We start from the raw sequence: 17238 nt of genomic DNA, 5'->3' as shown, positions 1-17238 counted from the left end.
GCGTGGGTGGGCAAAGGGCTGGGGGAATGTGTAGAGAGCAACAGGCAGGGAGAATGGAAAAAGCAGCTCCCAAGTGTCCTCTCAGGCTGACAAAATGCAGAAAAGTGCGTTCTCCTGTCATTGCAGAAAATAGTTTGAGCGTGACTTGGTTGGGGTTTGTTTGCTGCAGTGGGACAGGAGGGATTTACACTCCACCCACCGCCTCAGGGGCCTCTCCCCAGTCCAACACAAAAATAGGCTGATCTTTCCAAAAGATGGGGTGGGCAGGCTGGAAAATGCCATTCCTGCAGGGACCCACCATGCTTCTGCCCCAGGAAAAGATGTTACGTGTGACTGTGGCTGTGCGGGCCCCGCCGGGGATGCAGGGAAGAGCCCTGCTCTGGGCTGTGCCATACCCCACGGCTGTTGGAGAGCCACAGCCTCTGCAGGTGCCACTGTGCACATGCCCACAGGAGCTTTCCCTCCTTGTGCCGTTTCCTGAAGCTCGAGGAGCCGATGTTTCTCCTTCCCAAAGGGCATCGGAAGCAGAAATCTGTGGGCAGGACACGCACTTGCAGCCCACCTGCACACCCCTGCGGAGCCAGTCAAAGGCTGGAGGCTCTGTGTGAGCAGCTGCTCTTCTGCCAGCACCCGGAGGCTGCTGGCCCACCACCCGTGGTTGCCCTGCCCCAGCTTGGGCAGAATGAGGTGTCCATCACTAGCTCCGGTCACGGAGAGGACAGGCTGGTGGAACAAGCCCTCCCCAACCTGTGGCGAGCCCCACAGCACTGTGCTGTGTGCTGGGGGAGCAGCCCAAGGGCTGGGTCCTTTGTCCTTGGCAGCACTGGGTGGCCGGGGACTGGTGGGAGCCTTAGGGGCAGGGCTGGGAAAATAGCTCTCTGCCCTCCTATAGCTGCTCCTGGGAGCCCCCCAGCCCCAGACACTGGGGACGTGGGTATCGAGATATCCAATTTCTCGTGGATATCGAGACGTGCCCGTTGCCAATGGCTTGGCCCTGCCGCTGCCTGCCCAGGCCCCGCTCACCAGCAGGGACTGGCCCATCGCCAGCTTCAGCCTGGCATCTCCCTTGTTGACGTGAGTGTTTCAGGCCCTACATGGCCGGGCCCTGGCTCCCACAGAGCTGCACCTCTGCCCGCGCCCGGCGATGCTCCCCACGGCACCTCCTTCATCACCCTTCGCCCAGCCCTCAGCTCTCTCACCCAGCCCTGGGGCTGGCAGGATGCTCTGTGCGGGGGCTTCCTGAGGGCCCTGGCACCGGCTAATCCCCCGGGAGGGTTTGGGAAGGGCTCAGAGCCCTCCCAGCTCCCCCCTCTCCATCCTCCCCCGGCTGCTTCAGCCACCCTGAGTCACGCCGCGCCGCTGGTGCCGGCAGAACGGCAAAGCCCACGTGCACGGCTGGCGGGCGCAGAGCGAGGAGGGGTAGAGGGGCCACGTCCCGGTAAGCGCTTTCAAGCAGGGTAATCCGGTGTTATTTGTAACACTAGTAGGGGAGCTATTTTTAGAGAGAGGGAAATTTGATTTAATAGAACATAATTTGCCGCTGACAATTCAGAGGGCGGCCAAATGAGCAGCAGCTGGATTCCTAAGGAGGCTTTTTCCTGCCCTTCCTGAAATCCAAGGCTGACGTGCCAGAAGTGGCATTTGTTATTCCAGCAATTGCTGGGGAAAAGCCCCTTGGGATGGCCCAATTAGCTCTGCTTTGCTTTCCTTCTATCACTTTGTGCCGTCCCACAAACCGCTGTTAAAAGAAGCGAGGGATAGTTTTGCTGCCGTCCATCGTGGGAGGGCTTGATGGACCCAAACTCCTTCGGGCAGCTGGAGCCAGCCAGGTCTCCCCCTTCGCCTTTTCTTCTGCAGGCTTCTTGGCCTTTCCTTGTATAAATTTAGGATAAAAAAAAGGTTCTGGTCAAACCAAACAGCTCATTTTCCAGGAAACAGAAAGCTTGTGTGCACTCCTGGAGGACTTCTTACAGAGTGAGTTCTTCTGGACCAGGCTCAGAGATACCCTGGGACAAACCCCTCATCCTGGGAAGATGCAAACACCATAATCCTGCTTGTCCTTTCCCCAAGATGAAGATCCCCAGAAAGCTGATGCCTGGTGTGGGAAGATGTTGCATAGTTTTTTTTCTAGCCCTAAAACTGTTGTGTCCAGCCTGTCCCCAGTTGGTGGCATGGGGACAAAGAGCCACCGGGATGAGCTGGTACGGCCGTGGGCTGGAGGCAAGTTGCCACGGGCCGGCAGGGCCCTAGCGAGGGTGGGGAGGTGACATTTCCCTCGGGGCTGTGTGTTGTCCCCACAGGAGTGCCCCAAGGGCAGAGCAGTACGGGCACATGGCATCATTCCCCCCAGCCCTAGGGCAGCCACCCCGGGCAGGAGCAGCAGAAGCATCTTGGGGCGATCCCCAACCCCCTGCTAGCTCAGCCCCCGCTGCACTCCCAGAGCTGTTGTGCTGCAGCCAAGAAGCCCCAGGCTGTGGGATGGGGCTGCCAAGGACAAGAGCCCCAAGCAGGACAGGAGCCCGAGCGGCTGTGCCCCCCCACCCCAGGGCTGTCTCCTGCTAGCAGAGAGAAGAGCTGTGGGGGAGAGGGGCAGGAGCTTTTCTGGGCAGCAACATCTGCCCAGCTCTTGGAGAGCATCCTCAGGCAGCAGCACCCCTGGCAAGACACGGCTTCATGCCCAGCAAAATTTACCTGCTGCCCACCGGCCATCCCTGCCCGGCCCAGGGATGGAGCAGCTCCCCGGCAGGGAAGTGGGGTGTGCTCTGAGTTGCAGCTCCTGGCTGCTCTCGGGAGGAAAGGGCTGAGCAGGACTAAGCACAGCTGTGTCGTTTAACTCCAGCAAACATGTGCCCAGGGTTTGGTGGGCTTCTCTCCAGATGCGCAGTCACTCCACATGCCTGGAAAACCCTTGGGCAGCCATCCAGGTGGGTGCTCAGCCCTGTGCTGCTCACTCAGGGGTCACCATCCTCCCCATAGCCCCGAGGAGGGGTTTGTAGTGCTCCCTCCTCTGCCAACACAGGGTTTTGCCCTTGGGTCATGTCTCGCCCTGGAGTACTTGCAGCAGCTGGAGTTAAAGCCAGAATAACATTAGTAAAGAAAATAGGTTTTGCTGAGGAGCGAGCAGTAATGCTCCCCTGATCGCATCCCAAAAGCCCTCTGAAGGTGGTTCACATCTCCTTGCTGACTGTCACTGTCCTGGCTGTCCTGTGTGGCTGGGGTGAAGGAGAAGGCTGTGGGGGGGAAATCCTGAGGATGAGGGGTTAAGTGCCTGCCCCCGTATGTGAATGTCCCTAGGGACGCCGGCTGGAGTTAGTGTGGCACGTGGGACCCGGCAGCTCCCCAAAAATAACTCGGCTCGCCTTAATCAAATGCCTTTTCCCACGAATGGAAAGGCACCGTGGGCAGCCCAGCCAGCTGCAGGGGGTGCGGGTGCTCCACGAGCATCGCCCCAAGTCGTGTGGCCCTTTCCAGCTTGCCCGTGGTCCGCATTCTCCCATCTGTCAGCTCAGGCTGGTGGAAAAAGCCAACATTTAGTAGGGAGATGACCCTAAAATTGAGATCAAATTGCTCTCATCTGCTCCTTGAAGAGCAGCCACCTCTTCGGGATGCTGCCCTGTGACCAGTTCAGTTAAGCGAAAAAGCTACTAAGTTTTGAAGCCTGCAAATGGATGGGCTGGAGGGGGAGCACTTGGTTGGAGACCCTCTGACACTTCTTCTGTGGCACAGGTTTTTCCCTCTCACCCGATGTTGAATGTGGATTTTCATTTACAATGATTTTCAGTGGCGGAGCCAGCTAAAAATCACCACCAGCTTGGGAGATGGAGGCGCGACCTGGGAGTTTCCACTCGCTCAGATCCCCTGCCTCCGAGCCCATGGGGGCTGCATCTTCTCTAATTAATTGTGTCCTTCCTTCTGCTCCTATCATGCTGTGTTCCCCTGGAAAGTGCTGGGGATAAATAAGGTGACAAGTTCCTTTCCCTGCCCACAGCATTTGCCTTGCGTCTGTCGAGCCACATCACCTGGCCGTTGCGCGTGGCACGGTGCCAGCTCCGTGGCAGAGGGGCTCCCCCAGGGACGCCGAGCCCCGGGGACGGTCACACGGCGAGGTGCTCCCTGTTTCTCCTTGTGCTCGTCCCCCCTTCTGCCAGCCCCCACTGCGGCCCACGTGCACCCCTCTCCATTCTCACAGGGCGCTTGGAGCAGGGGTCCCCCACGTTCGTGGTGGGGAGCCCTCCCCAGCTGGGAAAGTGCTCTTGCACCCCATTTCCAGCCTCACACCCCCCCGCTGTGCCAGCCCCACCGACCCACATCACCGCAGGCAATTCTTCCCCCTGGGAGAAGCCGCAGCAGGGCAGCCTGTGCAGGCAGGAGCCGGCCTCTGCCTGCCATGGGCAGGGCACCGCTGACCCCCCCCCTCTTTCTGTCTCCACTCGCTGACCCCCCCCCTCTTTCTATCTCCACTCTAGGTGCTCTAAAGCTCCAGGGTTCGCTGCCCACGGGCTCAGTGGAATGATGCCAGCCAGCCGTGAGCCCCCCGCACCCCTCGCGGTGCCGATGTGACCAAGTGGCCAGCCGGGAACTGCGGTGCCGAGCCCAGCACGGCGAACACAGCGGCTCGTGGCCCCCGCTTTGGGGCCTGCCACCCAAAGATGAGTGATGGCGGGTGGATCTCGCTCAGCCCCACCGAGTTTGCCCAGCTCCAGCAGTACACGGACTGTGAGTACCCTGCGCCCCACCCGCATCCCCCCTGGGACAGGGAGAGGGGGATGTGCCCATCCGGGTGTCCTACATGTCCTTGGTCTCCTGGAGAACTAGGCGACTTCCTAGATTTTGGATGGGAGGCTGGGAAGGTCCCTGACCCCCAGCACCAGCTGATGATGATGGCAGAGGAGTCCCTGTGTCTGTGTGCATGGGAGGATTGAGCTGAGCACAAGCCCCCCTGCTTTGGGAGACGCACACGTGAGCATGGATCGGTCCCTCCGAAGGCGGCCGGCTCCCACGTTCGTTAGTGAAGCGAAATGCCAGCGAGGAAAGCAGACTGGCTTTTCATAAACACACGGAGCTGCTCCACGTCTCGCCTTGGGTTGCCAACCCTCTGCGGTAATTTTACTTAGTGCTTTTGCAGAGTAACCCTCTCCTGCAGCTCCTGCCCGAGGAGAGGAGCCTGGTGGTAGTGCTGTGGGGTCCCAGGGCTGTGAGAAGCTGGGGAGGGAGCCTGGGCAAAGCCCGGGGGTCTGAAACCAGGTCCTGCCTTCTGGAGAGCTGGCGCGAGGGCGTGCTCATTGCGGCGGGTGATGGAGAAGCGGTGCAGCCCGGGGAGGTGCTAAGAGCAGGGCAGGGTGGGCAGGAAAGCCCAGTTGTGACCGTGGGATGAAGGAAGAAGGGGTGTAAAATCTCAGGGGCGTTGCTTTGCAGGGGTGGCACGGCCCCGGGGTGAGCAGGCTCCTGCGGCTGCACACGGGAGGACTGGGAGGCAAAGGGGAACCCCATGAGCTCCCCAAGTCTGTCCTTGGGGCTGCTGTGCATCGTAGGGGTGAGGTGAACGGAGTCAAGGCTGATAGCACGGGGAGGCACAGCCTCCCAATCCAAACAGCCCAGGCCAAGCTGCCCCCAGTCCCCTGCCTGCCTGCCAGGCATCCCAGGGCAGGGGCAGGCAGGGCTGCAGGCAGAGGTGTGTGCGCAGTGCATCTCATCCTGCCTCTCTGGAGAACAGGCTCTGCTTTCTTGAGTCACAAACCATAAAATGCCATCTGTAATGCTGAGAGTGGAACACGTACAGCGTCTTCGTTTCGTTAATCAAAGTGCGGTGAGCAAGGCTCCAGCACGGGGAGCTGCCTCCTGCCTGGGAGGGTGGCCTGGCTCCGGGCTGGGGAGCAGGATTCAGGGGTCCTCCCTCAGCTCATCCCCAGTCCTGGGGCCAGGAGCCTCCTCCTTGAGCACATGCTGGCCCCTGGTTGTGCTCTGCGACCCCCAGACCTGCACCAGGCATCCCGGACAGCCGTGGTCCAGCACCGAGCTCCGGTCCCAGCGGAGGGCTGGGGGGAGCAGGACCCAGCACAACCCCCTGCTCAGACAGAGGATTTCACAGGGCTGAGTGTCTGAGCGTCTTTTAAATGGACATGCCCAGAGATATGTGTCTGCAGGTTAGGGCTTAATGTTCCTTCCCCTTGAGCTTTTTTTTCCAGTTTTCCCTTATTTCTCAATTTTGGAAGGACCGATGTCCCTCCAGCCCTGAGGATGCCCAGCCAGGGAAACTCACAGACCGTTTACTATTTGTGTGGAAGAATAACAGAGAAATACTGTTCTATTTCTTCCTCCTGACACCTCCTGGAGATGCCGGTGGGCAGCCCAGGGCAGGCTCTGGGGAAGGCTCGGACTGCCGAGGGGGTGCTGGCAGGCACCAGCTCTCAGCACAGGGGCAGCCCCCCAAAGCCCATGCAGAGGGGCCGGGGCAGGGACAGCCAGGCTTTGTGCTCGGTGTCACCCCTGGGGCAACCAGGACTGGGGGTGGTCCGGGCTTTCCTTGCCCAGTGCCACTGCTTCGCTCTGGGTCTGCGTTTATTTTCATATAGGTAGGAGGAAGAAGGCCCGTCCCTGCCGGCCAGCTTTACATATATACCCTGTCCTCCAAAGGTGGGGGCAGAAAGCAGGGCACGGGTGGCCCCTTCCTGGGCATGGAAGGAACCAGAAATTGTATATCGAGCAGATAAACTTGTCTCCACCATCCTGTTGGTGGTCTAACGGCGAGGGGGGCGCCGTGCTCAGTGCAATGCCTTTGTCTCCTCAGACTCCACCAAGAAACTCAAGGATGTCCTGGAGGAGTTCCACGGGGACGGCGTCCTCGCGAGGTACAACCCCGAACAGGTATGGCCCTGTCCCCTCTGGTCTCCCCCCGTGCTGCTGGCAGCTCCCAGCCCCCCACCAGCCCCCCCAGCCCAGCTCTGGCAGCTCAAAGCAGCTGGGAGAAGGCAGGTCTGTCTGTCTGCCCCCCACCTCTCCTCACCGTCGTGCTCCCAGGACTGGGAAAGGTGCCCCCACAGATGGGGAGCATCTTTGCCAGCCCCCAGGCACGTCCCCCTCCGGCCACCCCGGATTTGCTGCATGGACATCCCACCCCATCCCACCGATGCGGCCAGGGCCCCGTGGCCACGCTGCCGTCCCGCGCTGGCTGCAGGCTGCCTTGCTGAGAATGTTTTGGAGCATCACCTTGCTAGGCAGAGGCCAGGAGGGATTTACTCTCTCTTCCCCCAGAATCAAACGATTTTGCTGTTGCCAGCGTGGGGACAGGGGAAGGCCCTGTGCCTTCTCACTCTCGCTTGTGGAAGGCTGGGGTTATTTTTTCCAAGTGGTGCTTTCAGAGAGACCTATTAGTGTGCCAGCAGGACAGAGCTTTTCACAGAGGCCGTAATCACTAGAAATGAGGCAAAACGAGAAAAAATCAGTGGGCTGAGCATGGCAAGGAGGGGCAACAAAACTACCCAGCTATTCAAGGGCACCACAGGACCCTCACTCCAGCTGGGGCCACAAAAGCCGTTGGGAAGACAATGTCCCGATGGGATGGGGATGCCCAGCGGGGAAGGGGGAGGCGAGGAGCCATTGGGAGGATGATAGGTCCCCAGGGTCTGGGGGTGGGCTGGAGGGTCCCGCTGCTTCGTGCCCTGCCCTGGGGGAACAGGAGGCTTTCAGAGCACAGCTTGTTACATCCCTCTGCCTCCAACACCCCCAGCTGCCTTTGGCTGTGCCAGAAGGTCTGTATTTGGTTCCTCAATCATTTGCCAAGAGCCAAGCACCCGGCTCCATCAGAGCCTCCTGCCCCTCCAGCGAGCTGCCCGCCATGCAGGGCTCCACAGACCCCCCAGGCAGGCGAGCTGGCTGCTGCCCCCCTGCCCGCAAGTGCAGTCCCACCGCAGCTCTGCCCTTCCCTGCCGCTCCCCTGGCTCCTACCCTGGCTGCCGAGGCTCCCACCCCTGCTCTGAATGCTGCTGGCCTGGCTCGGCTGTGCGGGCCCCAGCAGCCAGCCGGCACTGGGGATTTCTGGCCCTCCTACCTCTGGGTCCCCTTAGGTCCCACTGCTGGGATCAGGGAAGCCAGTGGTTTTGTGGAGGGCTCTGCAGCTGATGTGCTCAGTGAGGAGGGCCCAGGGCATGGACCCCCCCTCGTCAGCAGCTCTGCACCCCCACGGTGTGCCTGGGGCACCAATGGCAGCCTCTTCTGTCCCCTCCTCAGCCCATTGACTATGAGGGCTTTCGCCTCTTCATGAAGACCTACCTGGAGGCAGACGTGCCCGAGGAGCTTTGCAAACACCTCTTCACCTCCTTCAAGCGTAAGATATGCCAAGCCTCCCCCGAGACCCAGCGCCAGAGCCCCGGCATCTCACAGCTCAACACCCTCGGTGAGCCAGCCCTGCCCCTGCCACCCAGCCAGGCGCACCGAGGCGCAGTGGCACATCGGGCTCACTCCCATGCCACCCCTTGGGGATGAAGGTTGGGGGGGTGGCACCCACAGTGGGTGGTATTGGGGCCAGCATACAGCCCAGCTCTGTCCCAGCTGATGGACAGGGTCACAGGGACCCTGTGCTGCTCTGGGGAGGAGAGGGTTTTCCTCATGGTGGGGACCCGCAGGGCACCGTTGCACTGATTCCTCCTTTTCCTCTGCGTGTTCAGAGCCCAAGTCTCTCGATGCTGGCATCTCCATCCAGACCGAGGTGGCCTGCACCCCTGTCACAGGTACCGGTGTGGGCGGCCACCAAGCAGGCAGCTGCACCTGGAGCAGGGGACATGTGCCAGGCACCCAGCTCCTGCCTCCCCTGGCCCCTGCCTGGGTGGATTCGCAGTGCGTGGAGACATCTGTTGAAAGGACTATAAACTGCAAAAGAACAAGGAGCACCCGCTCCCCGGGCACTCAGCTGCCGCATCGAGGCTCGGGAGCAGCTCTGGCCAGTGGTGGGGGACCACGTCCTCCCCGCCTGGTCCCGAGCACTGTGATAGGCAGCACCCAGGGAGGGGAGCACTGCTGGGAGCTGCTGGGCCAGGCAGGAGGGTGAGGGGCCGCCCATGGTGCCCCTCGGAGAGCTGTGGGGCTGGGATGCCAGCCTGCTTTGGGGACAGCAAAGAGGATCCCCAGGAGAGTGACTGGCACCCAGGCAGGGCTCCTGGAGGAAGGGGCTTGCCGGGCACAGTGTCACACTGCCCACAGGCATATGTCTACTTTGCAGGGATCAATGGGAAAACGCTCCTAAGTGCCCTGGGACGACACACCCCGGAGCCCAAGAGCTGCCACAGCAACACGGCTGAGCCCCAGCCAGCATCCCTCACCCCAGCATCGATTGCCAACGCCTCTCCCAGCTGGTCCAGGTCGTCCTCCCAGAAGTCCACCACTGGCACCCCTTCTGCTCACAACTCCTCAGGCTCTTCAAAGATCTCTTCTGGGTCCCTGCTCAGCCCTCAGTCACCAGGTGAGCTTGGCTGGGGCTCCACGGGGGACATGGGCAGTGACAAGCTCCCCCCCGATTTCCCAAGCTGCGGAGCTGCACCTTGCCCCGGTGGTGCAGCTGGTTGGGTCCCCGGCATGGTGGTGGTGACCTTCCAAACTCAGCAGGTTCCTGGTGTCTTGACACCTTTACTTTGCAAACTTAAGCCGCCGGTCCCACCCCGCAGAGTGCCCGTCAGTCAACGTCTTAATTACCTGGCAGCAGCTCCTAGCGAGGGGGGATTGGAGCTGTGAGTCATGGCTGCCTCCAGCCCGGCTCCTGCCAGCCACCACCGAGGGGAGCGCTGGCAACGGCCCCTCTGCGAGCAGCAGCCATCTGCTGAAGGCTGCCTCTGGTGCGGGCAGCCGTGAGCATGGGCTGTCCCGGCACGCGGGTGAGCCACCCTGCCGCCCACCGAGCTTCTCGCTCCTTCCGGCTGGGTGCTTGTTCCTGGCAGGGCACGTCCCTGCGGGCTCCCGCTGCTCATCCTGCCCGCACCTGCAGTGCCAGAGGTGCAGGGCTCTGCGCCCCAAGGACTGACTGGCAGTGCCCAGCCCTGCTCCTGCGATGGCCCCCAGCCCCATGTCCCCTTCGTGTGCCTGACCCTGCTCCTGCGATGGCCCCCAGCCCCACGTCCCCTTCGTGGGCCTGACCCTGCTCCTGTGATGGCCCCCAGCCCTACATCCTCCACCCCTTGCTTGCCCCACACTGAATGGGGCCCTGACCTGGAGTTCATGTGCTGCCAGCCCCAAGTCCTGGCTGGGGACAGCCCCTTGTCCCCCTGTGCATGGCCTTCATCCTTTTCTCCCCACCCGCAGGCACAAGGAGCGTGGAGAAGAGGTTACCCTTCAGCCTGAGGAAGAGCCACAGCTCCCTGAAAGCTGCCCCCCCACCGCCCCCCACCCCCCTGGCCCAGGTGGTTCACCTGAAGGACATCGTCTGTTACCTGTCCCTGCTGGAGAGGGGACGGGCAGAGGACAAGCTGGAGTGTAAGTGGGACTCTGGGGTCATGGGCTGTGGTCACAGAATCCCAGAATCATTTCGGTTGGAAAAGCCCTTGAAGCTCCTCCAGTCCAACCATGAACCTCACCCTGACCGTTCCCAACTCCACCAGATCCCTCAGCACTGGGTCAACCCGACTCTTCAACCCCTCCAGGGATGGGGACTCCCCCCCTGCCCTGGGCAGCCCATTCCAACGCCCAACAGCCCCTTCTGCAAAGAAATCCTTCCTAAGAGCCAGTCTGACCCTGCCCTGGCGCAGCTTGAGGCCACTCCCTCTTGGCCTGGCGCTTGTTCCTTGGCTCAAGAGACTCATCCCCCCTCTCTGCACCCTCCTTTCAGGGAGTTGTAGAGGGCCATGAGGTCTCCCCTCAGCCTCCTCTTCTCCAGACTAAACCCCCCCAGTTCCCTCAGCCGCTCCACACCGTGTGGAGAGGGGACCGGTGGCTGGAGAAATTGCCTGGGGAGTTCATCCCAGGAGGGGTGCAGGGCTGGATGCTCCTGCTCACTTTTTAATGCCAAAACATTAAAACCACTTGGAAAACCCACTCAGCATTGCACCCCTGCTCCTGCCTGCCAGCACCCGTGTCTGGCAGAGGGGCAGCAGGGGGGCTGTGGCTGTGCTCCAGCACCCTGCAGCCCGGTACAGGCTTGGGCCGTGTCTCGCCTGGGCTGAGCTGGCGCGATGCAGCTCCCACCCCACAGCCCCGGCAGCTCCGGCACCGGCTGCCCAGGCTGTCCAGGGCTGGGCTCTAACCGGCAGCTGGTTTCTCTTCTCCCTCCAGTTATGTTTCGTCTCTACGATACTGATGGAAACGGCCTCCTGGACAGCTCGGTAAGCCTTCCCTCAGGAGAGAAAGAGCTGCGCAGGGAGGGGCGGAGACCCACAGGGCCCTTTTGGGGTGTCCCTTCCCTAGTGAGGCACTCCAAGCTCGCCAGGGATATATGGGAAAGGAGGAGGAAGGCAGCAGTGTTTTCTGTGGTGCTGGACTGTGGGGCTGAGGGACACATGCCAGCTCTGCAACATCCAGCAGCAGCTAGAAGAAATCCACCCACCAGTAATTGTAGCTCTACATCAGGTCACAGTGTTTCAGAAAAGGAAAAATCGTGCACAACTCCCCCCACTCGGGATGTTTGCTCTCTGTCCTTTGGGTATCTCCCTTGAAACTCGTTGCAAATAAAAAATCTGTTTTATCAGAGCAGTTTTTCCAAGGGAAAACCCACTGCAGATTTTCTGGCAGCTTTTCAGAGGAGAAAGCAGCACTTGTCACGCACTGAGAAATGGGGTGTTGCTGGCCCCCTGTGCAGGCGGGGGCCCCGCGCAGCCTTGGGTGTATCAGGACACAGACATGATACGACCCCGCTTGGTGCCCGAAGCCATCCCTAAGCACCGGGCACCACTGTCTTTCTGTGCTCAGGAGCTGGATCGTATCATCAACCAGATGGTGCACGTGGCCGAGTACCTGGAGTGGGATTCCACCGAGCTGAAGCCCGTGAGTGCCGGGGCTGGGGGCAGCTGGGGGGCCGTGGGGGCTCTGGGCCAGAGCTGGTGGCTGCGGTTCCTGGGTGACATCGCCGTGTCACCGTGTCTCCTCCCTCCTCCAGATCTTGAAGGCGATGATGGAGGAGATTGACTACAACCATGATGGGACCGTGACGCTGGAGGAGTGGATCCGGGGTGGCATGACCACCATCCCCTTGCTGGTCCTCCTGGGGATGGAGACGGTGAGTGCCTGTGCCAGGACCTGCTTCAGCTGCCCTGCCCGCTCCTGGAGGAGAGCCCAGGGCTGGCGGCAGTGGAGGGTGTGCAAGGACCACGGGAGGGCACCCTACCCACGGCAACCAGCTGCGCACCCCTCCAACACTGCCGGCCGCCAGCCCCTGCAGACACCCCCACCCTGCTGACCAGCCTTCCCCCCCCAGCTCAGTTCTGAGCTGCGGTTGTTGCCAGCTGCTGTGCCCAAGCAGGCTGGGCTCGCTCCTTGCCATGGTAGCAGACCCCAGTTCAATAAATATTTAATCAAAAAAATAAGATGAGCACCTAAAATGACAGCTCCTCTCCTGAGGTGAGCTTCAAAGAGCAGAGGTGGGGTGGTTTGAATCCCCCCTTATTTCCCTGTGTTTTTTCATCCTTTTGGGCTTCATTTCACTGAGGTGCATCCCTGGCCAGCAGGTAATAGTTTGCAGGGAAAATCTGGGGTTTTGCTCCCATTCTGGTGTTTGCTTCCCATGGAGAGGCAGTGGGTGTGGGGGAGGTTTTCTGGCAGGAAGATTCAAGAAAATGGGGAATTTTAAGTGGTGTCTGCAAAGCACTCGTGCCTGGCCCCAGATGTAGAGTCACCTTCCCATCGGCGACCAGTAGAGCATCCCCACGGCTAGGCTGTGCCACAGGGCTGTGGGGAGCCGGAGCTCGGTGCCAGGAGTGCCAGGAGCCAGACGTGCCTGCGGAGCACGGCGATGTGGCAGCAGGGATGCTCGGGGGAACACCAGGGAGAAGGGGAGCCCATGGTCCTGCTGGGAGCAAACTCCCACAGACGCACTGGGGGCTTTTACGGGGCAAAAAGCTGCTAAAAGTGGCGGAATGAGTGGGCTGGGATCCCCAGCGGGGAGTAACCCCCTCACCTCCAGTCTCCTGCCCTGCAGAACGTGAAGGATGACGGGCAGCATGCCTGGAGGCTGAAGCACTTCAAGAAACCCGCCTACTGCAACTTCTGCCGCACCATGCTGCTGGGGGTCCGCAAGCAGGGCCTCTGCTGCTCCTGTGAGTCCCGGCCCCCCCATATGCCCAGGCTGGCAGCTCCCACCCCATCCCTGTGCCCCAGGAATGGGGGGCTGGTCCCCATCGGTGCCGAGTCCTGTGGGTGCTGCAGGGTGAGCGGGGAGGGGGCAGCGCCTGTGCCAGGCAGTGATGCTCAGCACCTTCTTCTCTCCTACCAGTCTGCAAGTACACCGTCCACGAGAGGTGTGTGTCCAAAGATATCGCCTCCTGCATCAGCACCTACGTGAAATCCAAGAGAAACACGAGCGTGAGTAGGCGGCTGGTGCATTTCTGAGCCATTAGGTCTCCTGTGGAGCTCTCCCTGAGGGACCACCACTAGTAGCAGCTGGCCCCTCAGTCTCCTGTCCTGGTCCCCCATGGCTTTTTCCCCTGGGATTTGCCCCTTGGATTCTGGGCAGCAGCTCACAGCTATTCCCAACATCCCGAGCCTGGCAGGGTGGGCCCCATCTCCAGCCCCTGGGGACCCACAGGATCCCTGGCCCTGAGGTTTTCCATGGCTTTAGGTAGGGAACAGGTGTCCCCAGTGTGCTGCATGAAGCAGCAGGGAGGGAAGGTGGCCAGGTGAGGGGTTTGGATCAGTCAGCACCCCTGCATGACAAGCCACCCTCCGCAGTCACGGCGGGAGCCCTTAGTGGAGAGGAGATGCTGGCAGGTCGGTGCATGCTGTGCCTGCAGTGCCCCCCCCGCGCCTTGCAGGTGATGCAGCACACCTGGATCGAGGGCAATTCCCCCGTCAAGTGCGACAGATGCCACAAGAGCATCAAGTGCTACCAGGGCATCACCGGCCTGCACTGTGTCTGGTGCCAAGTCACCGTGAGTACGCGGGAATGGGAGGCCCGGGGTGCATCCTGCAGTGCTCCCCGCACAGCCAGCCCTGGGGGAGAGGCTCACAAATGGCCGGGTGTCCCCTGCCCAATGTCCCTTCCTTCTGGCCCCTCCAGCTCCACAACAAATGTGCCTCCCACGTCAAGCCGGAGTGCGATGGGGGCCCGCTGCGGGACCACATCTTGCTGCCTTCCTACATCTGCCCTGTCGTCCTGGTAAGTGCCCCTGCTCCTTGGGGCCGGGCGGCAGGGATGCAGCAGGGACCCGGCGGGACATCGCTGCGGCCGATCTGCCACCCCCGGCTGCTGGCGCCGCCTTCTCGGGGCAGCAGGCGCATCCATACCTCTGTTCCCCAAAGGACAGGCAGTCCCACTGCCAGAGATCGGAGAGCGACTCCCCTGCCAGCACCAGCCCTGAGGACAACCAGGGCTTCAAGTTCAACTCCACCACGGTGGACGGGCAAGGTCTGCAGGTAGGTTCCCACGGCCAGGCTGCCAGCAAGCTCTGCCCCGGGCGCGTGCCGAGCCCCGCAGCGGCCGGGCATTCGCAGCCACGCTTTCTGCCCTCCAGATCAGCCCCCGGCCCGGGACGCACCCCCTCCTCGTGCTTGTGAACCCCAAGAGCGGAGGAAGGCAAGGGGAGCGGTAGGTGGGGCCCTGCCCATGGAGAGCATCCCCGCGGGGTTGGGGGCTGCCGGTCCCTCGCGTTGCTCCAGCACCTCTCCTGGAGGGGAACTCGCCTCCGCGGCCTCCCTCACTCCTCTCTTTTCTTAGGGTCCTCCGGAAATTTCACTACCTGCTCAACCCACGCCAAGTGTACAACCTGGACCGCGGCGGGCCCACGCCAGGGTACGGAGATGCTGTGGCCGATCCTCTGGCCCCTGCCGCTGGCCCCTGCTCCCCCATGTCACCCCTTGTCTCTCCTGGCTTTCTCCAGGCTGAGCTTCTTTCGGGACACTCCGGATTTCCGCGTGCTGGCCTGCGGAGGGGACGGCACGGTGGGCTGGATCCTGGACTGCATAGGTGAGCGAGGAGCAGCCGTGCTCCCGCAGAGCATCATCCACCCGCATCCTTGGCAATCTGCTACGAGTGCCCGATGTTCCCCATGCGAGAGCAGGGCAGGGGTTCTGCCCACAGCGTCATGCCCCAGCTCCCCCTGCCAGGGTGCCAGTTGAGGAGGGACACGGAGAGGAGCAGGGATGAGCCCTTTCAGCCCCAAACCTCTCTTTCCCCTTGAATCGCAGACAAGGCAAACTTGGTGAAGCACCCGCCGGTGGCCGTCCTACCCCTGGGAACAGGCAATGACCTGGCCCGGTGCCTGCGCTGGGGAGGAGGTAAGGCCGGACAAGCATCACCTGGGGGATGGCCGGCCCGTGGGGACCATCCAGCGTGGCTGTCCTGGGGGAGGGAAGGCTCCAGGGCTCTTGGGATGAGGCTCGGGGCTGCGTCTTGGCCCTGGTGCCTCCTGATGGTGCCTCTAATCCCTTCCAAAAAAGCAGCCACTGCTTCTAAACACCCGTCAGCCAGGTCCTGCCCGACAACCTTTTTCATCTGGGAGAGCCATGCCATTAGCTGAAATCTCTGCCACCACAGCAGGGATGAGCTGGGCATCTCACTGGTGCTGCAGCAGCACCCCCAGGCTCCCCTGGGCGCTCAGCACCCAACTACCTCCGACCACACGTGCCATGGCTGCACTCCCCTTCAGCCTCCCTCATCCTCCTCCGACATCCACCTTCTTTCCCTTCCAGGCTATGAGGGAGGCAACCTGATGAAGGTCCTGAAAGACATCGAGCACAGCACGGAGGTGCTGCTGGACCGCTGGCAGATAGATGTCATTCCCAGCGACCGAGAGGCCAACGGAGACCCTGTCCCGTCCACCATCATCAACAACTACTTCTCCATCGGGGTGGTGAGTACTGCGGGGCGGGGATGGGTGCTGAGGGCAGCCCAGAGTGCAGCACACATGCCTTTTAGCTGGAGAGAGCAGCACAGCACAGGGCTAGCGATCGGTGCCCAGACCGTGCCATGCCCACCGGAGCCCCCCCGGCCATGGGAAAGCGGAGGGAAGAGCTCTGGAGACCAGTGGAGCAGGGGATCTGTCACCTGGGTCCCCAGCACAGCCACAGCCTCAAACCCACCCAGATCAGTGGATGCCATGGGGCATTTCCCACCAGTGGAGTGGTGCTGTGAAGTCGCTGGAGTGATCCAGCCCAGCAGGTGCACGTGAGGGATACCAGCCCCCCAGGCTTCCATCCCTGTCTCCTCCTAGACTCACCCTGAGCCCTCTTCCAAGTTAATTCCCAGGAGCAGGGGCTGGTTCCTGGTGATGTTCCTCAGAGACCATAAAAACCTGTCTTAAGTGTTTGATGAAACTCTACATCTGAGCTTGAGCCTCCCAAGCTGGGACTCTCCCTGCTCTTCGTTGCCCACGTTCCCAACCTCCCTCCATCTCCTGGTGTTGTTTTTTCTGATTTAATTGTAATTAAGCAGCACTTAAATGCATAAAGAGGCATGGAATCTCTCTTCCCAGCCAGGAATGTTGCAAGAGCAAGTGTGCGAGGAGCTTAAATGAGGTTCAGGGAAGTTTGAGGTCCCAAGGACAGGTTGAGATCTGCTGGACACCCCACCTGAAGCTTTTGCCGAGGTGGCACCCATCAGCACAGCCCTGCTTTGGTGCTTGGACCTGCGTTGCCCCATGTTTTCCTAACCCAGGGCAGTTAGAGAGCCCGGGGAGGACGGCAGCCTGTGCCACAGGGACTTTCCCCAGCGCTGGGGCCAATTGCAGGCAGGAGCAGCAGGGCTTTGGAGGAATGGCAAAGTAGAAAGCACTTCTCTTCCCGAGGGCTTGCAGTATTTTTGTCCCGGGCCATGGGTGACCAAGCGGTACCGCCACGGTGTGGGTCACATCAGCTCCTGCTAATGCCAGGGGATGTCACTGCAGGTGGCATCTGATGACACCTTCTGAGGCTTTAACACCCCCTACCCTGCACAGGAGAGGTTGTGATGAGTTTCAGGAGAGCTGCCACCCTGCCAGGGCAGCTGTCAGGTTGCAGGGTCCTGGGGTGTCCCTGGAACCCCGCTGCCCTGCCCTTTCTCCCTCCCTCAGCATCCCCTCCATGCAGAGCCCCTGTGATGAGGGAAGGAAGCCAAATGCACTAATTATGTCT

At 61.3% G+C, this 17238-nt stretch overlaps 1 protein-coding gene across 5 annotated transcripts in view; it reads left to right on the top strand.

The window, feature by feature from the left end:
* Positions 1–17238, top strand: part of LOC141926908 (diacylglycerol kinase gamma-like) — a 39260-nt gene that overhangs the window by 2018 nt on the left and 20004 nt on the right. For 2 of the 5 annotated variants that reach the window (XM_074833347.1, XM_074833346.1), the window contains exons 2-19: positions 4467–4716; positions 6788–6864; positions 8227–8392; positions 9215–9454; positions 10288–10458; positions 11254–11303; positions 11887–11961; positions 12074–12193; positions 13112–13229; positions 13406–13494; positions 13923–14060; positions 14189–14287; positions 14431–14544; positions 14643–14716; positions 14846–14920; positions 15009–15094; positions 15316–15405; positions 15820–15980. In XM_074833347.1, coding sequence (XP_074689448.1) covers positions 4650–4716; positions 6788–6864; positions 8227–8392; positions 9215–9454; positions 10288–10458; positions 11254–11303; positions 11887–11961; positions 12074–12193; positions 13112–13229; positions 13406–13494; positions 13923–14060; positions 14189–14287; positions 14431–14544; positions 14643–14716; positions 14846–14920; positions 15009–15094; positions 15316–15405; positions 15820–15980 — 2010 coding nt within the window. In that variant the 5' untranslated portion in view covers positions 4467–4649. Of the gene's footprint in view, positions 1–4466; positions 4717–6787; positions 6865–8226; positions 8393–8663; positions 8727–9214; positions 9455–10287; positions 10459–11253; positions 11304–11886; positions 11962–12073; positions 12194–13111; positions 13230–13405; positions 13495–13922; positions 14061–14188; positions 14288–14430; positions 14545–14642; positions 14717–14845; positions 14921–15008; positions 15095–15315; positions 15406–15819; positions 15981–17238 lie in introns of those variants that run through there. The other 3 variants (XM_074833351.1, XM_074833348.1, XM_074833349.1) reach the window with 3 other exon arrangements.

This window comes from Strix aluco, chromosome 9 (genome assembly GCF_031877795.1).
Source record: "Strix aluco isolate bStrAlu1 chromosome 9, bStrAlu1.hap1, whole genome shotgun sequence".
NCBI classification, from domain to species: Eukaryota; Metazoa; Chordata; class Aves; order Strigiformes; family Strigidae; genus Strix; species Strix aluco.
This window is presented reverse-complemented; position numbering and strand designations above follow the sequence as displayed.